The 8,638-nt window shown below is 53.3% G+C and overlaps 1 protein-coding gene across 1 annotated transcript; it reads left to right on the top strand.

Annotated features, from left to right (window-relative positions):
* The first annotated feature begins 5,796 nt into the window (after positions 1 to 5,796).
* NPW (neuropeptide W) lies at positions 5,797 to 7,743 on the top strand. The gene is made up of 2 exons (XM_014886417.2): positions 5,797 to 6,195; positions 7,364 to 7,743. Exons 1-2 carry the CDS (start codon positions 5,797 to 5,799, stop codon positions 7,397 to 7,399), a joined length of 435 nt encoding a protein of 144 aa, XP_014741903.1. The 3' UTR covers positions 7,400 to 7,743.
* The last annotated feature ends 895 nt before the right edge of the window (positions 7,744 to 8,638 follow it).

Below are 8,638 nucleotides of genomic sequence, written 5' to 3'. Positions count from 1 at the left end.
CTTTGAGGGCTTTTCCAACCTTAACCTGTGCAGGTTTGCTTGAAGGCAGATTTATTCTCACCTACACCCCTTCGAGCCCTCCAACCATCTCACACGTGTGTGCTGGAGAGCCTCACCTAATTAAATTCCAGGGAAACAGGAGAGCTCTTGGGAATTGTGTGGGCTTTGGTTAAGAGATCTCAGAAGTATCAAACGAAAGATTCATCTCCCAACTCTTTCTCCTCGCAGTAAACACTGCAGAGCAGAGCCAAATTTACTCTGCACTTCACACATCTGGGTATTAACTCGCTGGTGGAGTTGGGAATTACTTCCAGGAGAAAGATTGACTCATGGGCTGGAGGGGGCTGAGGATGTGCTCACATTTCAGATACCAGCCCATGGCATTTTCCCCCTGCTGCTCGGAGTTTTTGTCTTTGCCGCTTTCCTGAGGCAGCACTGTCATCCCACCTCGTGGGGAATTTCTCATCACGGCTCCTTCGTGGTGTTATGCCACACACAAACCACTCCGGGATGCTGCTGCTGCAGCCCTTGATGTGTTTGGAGACTTTTGATCTTCTGCCAAGCACAGGAGAGGTAAAATACAGGGCGGGGTGCTGATGGTGTCTCACAGTCCATCCTCTCACCCAAGACTTCCCACCAGAGCTGGCTTCTCCAGCTGATGAATCACCCCAGGACTGAAGGGTGGCTCCTGCAGCTTGTAGGATGATGGACAACTTCATTAAGCTGGAGGTGAGGACCCCTCAGTGGGTTTGGTGAGTCTGGACCTCTGTTTGGTTCTGGTGTCCCATCAGTGATTCAGTGATTCCCTCCCTGTACTTGAGTTAGAAGCAGAAATAATTCCGCTGACTCACCTGGGGCTTAAGTATTGTCTGTAAAGGGCTTTGAAATCCTAATCCTAAAAAAGGACCAATGCCTTGAGAGTGTGGGTGATTGTGACGTGAGCTCATCCCAGAATCCAAGTGAGGGAACAAATTCCCCAACTCCGTGAAGCTCTGCACAAGTATCACAAGTCTGGGGGGTTTTTTTCTTACCTTTGTGCTAATGGATCCATTGTTTCATGTAAAGGTTTCTTGTGCTCTTGTTCTATCCTGTGTGACATTTACAGTACTCTTTGTTCCATTAGCAAAGTAATTTGAGATAGTTTATTATCCTTTGGAGACTTCACTGCCTTCTGTTTAACTTCCACGTGACTGGACCCTGAAGAAGAAAAACCTCTTAAAATAGTGTGTGAGGCTAAAAATAGTGAAGAATGAGTTGTTTCTTAGGAGTCAAATAATTAATTTAGTGCACTTTAGCAAGATCTGCAACATTAGGAAACACCCCTTGTTGTTTCCTCTTTCTCTTCGGAGCCGCCAGAGCCTGCAGCAGCTTTCTCAGGCAGTCAAGGTGTGTTTTACCTCACAGCTTGAAACAGTAATTTGTTTGTAGCAACTACAGCTCCTTTATTTCAGAGGAACAGACAAATAGCATTTAATCACGTTCTGAATCACCGGGGGCAGGAATTGCTCCGTGATCCGAGTTTGTTACACAAGGACACTCTGGAGATGCGAGAAAATGGCAAAGGTTGTTGTGGCTGGGGCTTGCTGCCACCACAGCACCTGAGGGACCCGGGGCTGTTTGGGCTGAGTGCCTCATCCCAGCCCCACACAAACACTGCTCTGATTCCCCAGGAGCTCAGCAGTGGGGTGGGTGTTGGAAAACATCGGGATTTACCGAGCCACATGTGTGGGAATATCTTTTTCTTGCCATCAAGGCTTTGCTCGCTCCCAGGCTGAAGTAAAGCAGGAGGCAGCAGGGATGGGAGTCTGGGAAAGGAGGTGAAGTGCAGGGATTTGGTGTCTGGGCAGAGATGGAGCAGTGGGGAATCAGAGCAGCAACCTGGGCAGTCAGGCAGGGTGTTCATCATCATTTTTGAGTGGGATCTACAGTCCCACACTTGCAGCCTTGTCTGAAGTCACCTCCTCACAGCAGCACCGGCTGTGCCTGTGCTGTTTGGGAAGTGCCTGGCACTGCCTGGGATGGGATGGGATGGGCAGCAAAACTCATCCCTTCTCCGACCTCCAGCTTCAGCTTTGTGCCTTCAGCTGATTTCACAGCACCGAAGCTGCTTTTGGCTGATTTGTGTCCATCTCTCCAAGGCCAGCCTGCACAGAAAGGCAGAGCAGGGCAGTGTCCAGGGGAATGCCCTTGGAGCAGGAGGCTCCAATTTACTTGGGCCAAACTTCTGTTCCCTTGTGTGGTCTTTGGCAATGTGCTGAAAGCTCTGTGCCTCAGTTTCCCAGCCTGAAGGACAGGATGATCCCAATTAGCAGAATTGGATGAGTTTGCAGAGTGCAGGAGGGCAGGCTCTGTTCCTCTTCATCCCAAGTGATGTCACCTCCATCCTCTCATACTCCCACAGGGACATGCTGGAGAGCCCAAATGGCCAAAAAATGTCATGTATAGAACAGGTATTAATGCCCAAGAGTGCAGAGGCCCCATTGCAGCTCTGGCCTCTCCGATTGCTTTGTTTTCCTGCTCGGCTGAGTCGCTAACCTTCCAATAAACACCAGAGTCATTATCATAAAAATGTGGAAAATGCTGTCATTAAACCCCACCGGTTTCGCTTTCAAGTGCCTCTTTCTGGGACATCAAATTCATTTAGCTCATTCTCCAAAGCCACAAATCCTGAGTGGCTGCAGTAATGTGTGTGGTGGGAGGTGAGAGCACAGCAGGAATTAAATCGGGTGGAGAGGCTCTTCAGAGAGCTGGGCTGGGTTTATTGCAGGGGTGAAGATGTGATGCCTCCAGTTGCTCATCCCTCTCTCCCCTCAGCCCTGGGGTCCCTCGGGATGTTTTCCAGAAACTCCAGTTCATGCTCTGGAGCCGTGCTGGAGATGGTGGGTGCAGTGCAGAAATTTGGGATACCCCCTGGAGAACCCTGCAGTGCAGAAATTTGGGATACCCCCTGGAGAACCCGAGCATCCAGCAGGATGGGAGTTGCAGCAGAGCCTTCCTCTTACAAAGAGAATGATTTTGTTCCAAAATAAAAGAAGAAAACCTTCAATCCTTTCAGCAGCACTGCCATGTGATAAATCCCTGTGGTGAGGTTCCTCAGAGAAACTGGGGCTGCCCCATCCCTGAAAGTGTTCAAGGTCAGGTTGGACAGGGCTTGGAACAACCCAGGATAGTGGAAGGTGTCCCTGCCCACAGCAGGGGGTGGAACCTTTAAGGTCACTTCCAACTCAAACCATTCCAGGATTCTGTGATTCAATGATGATCCCATTCCCCTTCCCCTCAGCAAATGTGGGATGACATCATTAAGGGTTCATCCCAGCACTGGGATGGCTGAGCTGTGTCTGTGTGCTTGGGAAATGCCATGCTGGAGCCCAAACCTGAGGGTTTAAATAAAAAAAACATAAAAATGGGATTTCCAAAAGTGTTTGGGGTCAGCTGAACCCTGCCCTGGGTCGATTAAAACCTGCAGCTGATACAAATGACCCGGGAGGCTGAAATTTCAAATTCCTGTGAGTCTGTACAAGACTTCCATAGGAACTAGGACTTGTTCAGAAGTTTTTTATCTCCCAAAAATAAGCAGGATTTTGCTCCTCTGGGGGAGTTCCTGGCACAAGCCCACCCCGGAGCAGCACGGTGCCATGTGCCCGCTGACGTGCTACGGTATTTGCAGAGCACCGGCTTCTGCGAGGGGAAGAAGAATCCTAAAATTATCTTTACTTACTTAGAATATAAATAGAAGACAAATTGCTTATCAGCTGTTTCGTTGGAAAGATATTTAAAAATACTTTGGGAGAGGAAACGTGCTCTCTGCTGGAGATCCGGAGCCGCGCCGTATCCCGAGGGTCTCGGCGCCTCGTGGACAGAGCTGCTGGATGTCAGCAGGGATCATTCCTGAGAGGAATGGAAGAGTTTGTCACGGTGACAACTTATCCAAGTCACTCCAAAAACACACAGAAAAGACGCTTCAGGCAGATCCCTGGGAGTGAGAAAATCTTCCCTTCCTGGCTGGGGAGGTTGAGCCCACTTTGGAGTGTGGCTGCAGTGAAACAAGAGCTGCTAAACCTGTTTTTGTTTGGGCACAGGGCAGATGCACAACAAGTCAAGAGGAGCACTGGGGGCTTCCAAATCGATCCTTCCCTCGTGGGGAGGAAGGAGTGTAATGGCTTTTGCTGGAGGGGGTAGAGCCAGCAGCGTGTGTCCCGTGCTGGGTGACCCGGGGGATGCACTGGGCTGCTCCGGAGCTGTACTGCTGCCATTCATTAATGGCTCTATTAAACATGAAAGTGCTGAGGCCTTGCTAATGTCCAGAGCACTCAAGGGGTGACCAAAATAGCCCATCCAGCAGGGATTGGCTCCGAGTGAGACGGGAGCTGGCCACATCCTTACTGTAAACCTGGGCACTTCCAAGAACCCGAGCCATGGAGGAGTTGGACTCTGCTCTGGTTCATTACAGGAACGAGCTGTGCTCTGCTCAGACGTAACTTCCAGCATCCTCTCACAGAAGGCTGGATCCCCCCTCTTGCCGACTGGGATTTGCATTCACTCCCAGCCTTCTCAGAAGAGGGAAATCGAGAGGCTCCACATTGACATTACTCGTCCCTGCTTGCTCTGATCCCTGCTGGGACAAGGGGCTGGTTCCTACAGGAAGAGGACATTGCTTGGCTGAGATTCCACACTCTGAGGGGTCCCCAGCACAGCTCTGTCCCCATTGTGAGCCTGGAAAAAATCCCCTAGAGTGGAGGGGCACAGAACAACAACTTCAAGCTGGGCTGGTAGAGAAATTTTCCACTGGGAACTTGTACTTGTTGGGTGGGAGAAGATGGGACTGGATGGTGAAGGACTGGGGGATCCTGATGATGGGAAGCAACCTGGATGAGATTCCTTTGGACCATGTTAAAATAAAATCCACAAAGAGAAATTCCAGCCTCTGCTCAGAGAAGCTGTGGCTGCCCCTGGATCCCTGGAATTGTCCAAGGCCAGGTTGGACATTGGGGCTTGGAGCAGCCTGGAATGGTGGAATGGGATGGGCTTTAAGGTCCTTTCCAAACCATTCCATAATTCTAAAATGCTGAGATTAAAATTAATCAAGTTACTGTGTGGCCTGAAAAAAACCCCAGAAATTATTTAGTGCTGGTTCAGCATATAGAGCCAAGAACTTCCCTAATAAACAGGAGGAACTGGAATTGCTCTCTGATGAGCATAAACTTGACCTGCTTGGTTTCATTAAGGAATCTGGGAGGGCGAAATCAGCTGACTGGAAAGGAGGAATTGATGGTGATACCAAATTTAGGAAGAACTGAGTGGCAGAAGAGGAGGGCGAGCAGCCTGACAAACTGCAAATGGTCCTGAGCACTTCACCGCGGGGAGCACGGAGGATGCTCACGGATGCTTGGGATGCTCCAGGCTGCGAGGGAATGCCCGGAGGATGCTCGAGGCCATGGGGACGACGCTGCAGGCTCCAGGGAGGACTCTCACGGCCCCTCGGGTTGCTCTGGGTGTCAGGGGGAGGCTCGGGGATGCTCAGAGGATGCTCGGGGGCCACGGGGAGGATGCGAAAGGCAACAAGGGGGATGCTGACGGATGCTGCGGGTTGCAGGGAGACGCTCAGGGATGCTCGGAGGATGCTGAGGGGCCATGGGGAGGGTGCCGGCATCCCGGGGGAAAGGGGGGGCTGCCGGGGCGGAGCCGCGGGGCCCCTCCCGACGGCGCTATAAACCGGCGGGGCTCGGGCACAGCGGGGCAGCCGTCGCTGGGGTGCCCGGGGCCGGGCACAGCCCTGCCCGCAGCCTGCCCTGCAGCATGGCGAGGGGACAGCTGTCGGGGGGCACCTGGGGAGCCCTGGTGCTGCTGGGGCTGATGCTGCCGGCCGCCCCGGCGGGCGCCTGGTACAAGCACGTCGCCAGCCCTCGCTACCACACGGTGGGGCGAGCCTCGGGGCTGCTGATGGGGGTCCGCCGCTCTCCCTACCTCTGGCGACGGGAACTGGCGGCCGAACCTCCTCGGCATCCCGGGACCCCCGCCGGGGATAGCCCCCCACCTCCGGGCCGCCTCTCCGGGGAGAATCCCCCGGCTGCTGCCCCGGCCCCGCCGCCCCCCGGCCCCGGGCGCCTCCTGCAGCGCCTGCTCCGCCGGGGCTGGGGCTGGGGGGGTCCCCGCCCGGCTCCTGCACGACCCCCGCCCGGCCCCCGGCAGCCTCAGGTAAAGCGCGGCCCGACGGGGACAGGGACCCGGGGGGATGCGGGGGATGCGGGGGATGCGGGATATTCCAGGGGTGACATCCATGTGGAGCCCCGCGGTCACTCTGTGGGATGCGGGATATTCCAGGGGTGACATCCATGTGGAGCCCCGCGGTCACTCTGTGGGATGCTGGGGGGTCATGGGGAGTGTGGAGCCTTGCAGGGGTTTCATCAGGAAATTGGGGTTCAGGGGACTTTGGAGGGGTGTCACCAGGTAAGTGCGTGTTTAGAGGGGCTGCACTTTGCCTTTAGGGCAGGAAAAGGTGTGGGTGAAGTGGCCAAGGTCAGGTTGGACGGGGATTGGAGCAGCCTGGTCTAGTGGAAGTTGTTCCTGCCCACGGAGGATCTTTAAGTTTCCTTCCAACCCAAACCATTCCAGCACTGTAGGATTTCTGTTCCTCACATTTGGCTCATCCCAAACTCCCACTCTGCGGGACAGAGGGGTGTCCATGGGGTATCCATGGGGCTGGTAATGCTGGGATGCTCCCAGCGTGGTCCTGTCCCCCTCAGGATCCTTCTCCTGCCCGTCGGGGCTCAGCCAGGCTGCTGGGACTGCCTCGGGGCTGGCTCCAGGCTTTACATTTCATTCCTCTTATGTAAAGCTGGAGCCAACATCCAGCTGAAATCCACCGAGGCTTTTAGCTGTTGGATCAACCCCTGAAACATGTAGCTGTATTCCTCCCCCACTTCATTTTTTTTTGAGAAAATCTGGGATTAGAATAATTTTGGGAAAGCCCAGACAGGTCAGCCCAGCCCTGGATATGTCTGTGCTGTCCTGGGTACCGCAGGCTCTGACCTGGGTACACTCGTGCATCCTTTTGGTTTCCCAGCCAAATTCCCACTGGGACCCCCGTGGGCAGGTCCGAACCTGGAATTTGGGTCTGTGTGGGGTTTCTGTGTGGGGGGTTTCTGTGTGTGGGGTTTCTGTGTGTGGGGTTTCTCTGCGTGCACAGTGTCACAAATGGGATCTGCAGGTCGGATCTGAGCCTGTGGAGGAGGAGATTTGATGAAAATCGTGAATGGAGCCGAGATTTAAACACGGCACTGAGGGGAAACGGGGTCCCACGTGGGGAGGGAGGTGGTGCTGGAGCTGGATACTCCAAAAGAATCCATTCCCCTTCTCCTTGCAGCTCCTCCCGCTTGAAGACCTGGCTCTGACCCGCTGACAGACGTGGTGGAGATGCTTCCTGAGTGCCCCAGGTGGGATCTGCTCACCTGCCCGGCAGGGAAGGCTCTCCTCGGATCTCTCTGACCTCTCTGAAACCACACAGACAATGACATCCCAAAAAATCTGATTTCTCACAGCCACTGCCCAGCTGCAGTGGTAAATCCATCTTGTTTCCAGGTCAGCCCTGCGCTATGGACTCGGGGAGAAAGAAACAGGGGAGATATTTATTTTTGTTTATTTTTTTTACATTTCTGTACTGGCTTGTTTGCAATCCGATAGAAACATGTACTGTTCGCTTCCTCGGAACCTGCCCTCATTAAAATGAGATGTGATCAAAGGAAACTTTGGCTTCCTGGTGCTGTTGTAGGGTCTTGGTGGGGTTTTTTTGAGAGCAAAACCTGGTCTGGCTCTGCACAGGGCAGACACATCAGCAGTTGGGTCACTCCCAGATTTTTCTGACATGATTTAACTCCTTGACACATTTTTTTTCTGCAGTTTTACAGTAAATCTCTTTTACTGCCTGTCTGGGAGTCACAGCCAGGCCAAGTGCCAACTCAGATGACAAAACTTCGGGATATTTCCTCAACTGGGCTGTACAAAAACTCTGTGAGCCCTCACTGCTCTGCTTGTGTTTTGCCTGCTCAGGGTTTAATTTCTGTATATTCCCACTGATGGAAATGAACGTCAATCCCCATTAAAACAGGGAGAAGCCTCAGGGCTGGGCAGGAGCATGTGGGGAAGGGGCTTTGGAGCAGGTGGGATCTGGGATTTAGAGAAAACTGAGGTTTGGGGGGGCTGAGTCAGGCACTGCTGAGCTTTAACCTGCCAGCAGAATTTGCAGGAAATTTGACAAAAAAGAAACATTTCCACCCTTTTTTAGATGAACCCCCTGCTCTTGCCAAGGTTTGTGCTGCCTTTGGTTGGGGTCTGGAAGGAAAAACCTCTCGTGGGGATTGTCAGGGGAGCCAAGCCCTCCCTGCCACACTCCCCTCACCCTGGGGGTTGCTGTCACCTCTCAGTGGCTCTCAGGGAGGATTTCAGGAGCTGTAACCCATGAAGGATCGTTCTCTCCCAATTGTTTCCCCACCAATTTCTCCTCTCCTTCCCCTCTCCCACGATTTTCCAATTCCTGCCCTTCGATGGCTCGGATGAGCCCGATGAGACACAATTGCTGCACTTGAATCCATCCCTGGAGCGGCCTTGAGGCCAATTTCTCCAGGAAAAGAAGGGATAAAAT

Source organism: Sturnus vulgaris, chromosome 16 (assembly GCF_052056855.1).
Source record: "Sturnus vulgaris isolate bStuVul1 chromosome 16, bStuVul1.hap1, whole genome shotgun sequence".
Taxonomy (NCBI): Eukaryota; Metazoa; Chordata; class Aves; order Passeriformes; family Sturnidae; genus Sturnus; species Sturnus vulgaris.
This window is presented reverse-complemented; position numbering and strand designations above follow the sequence as displayed.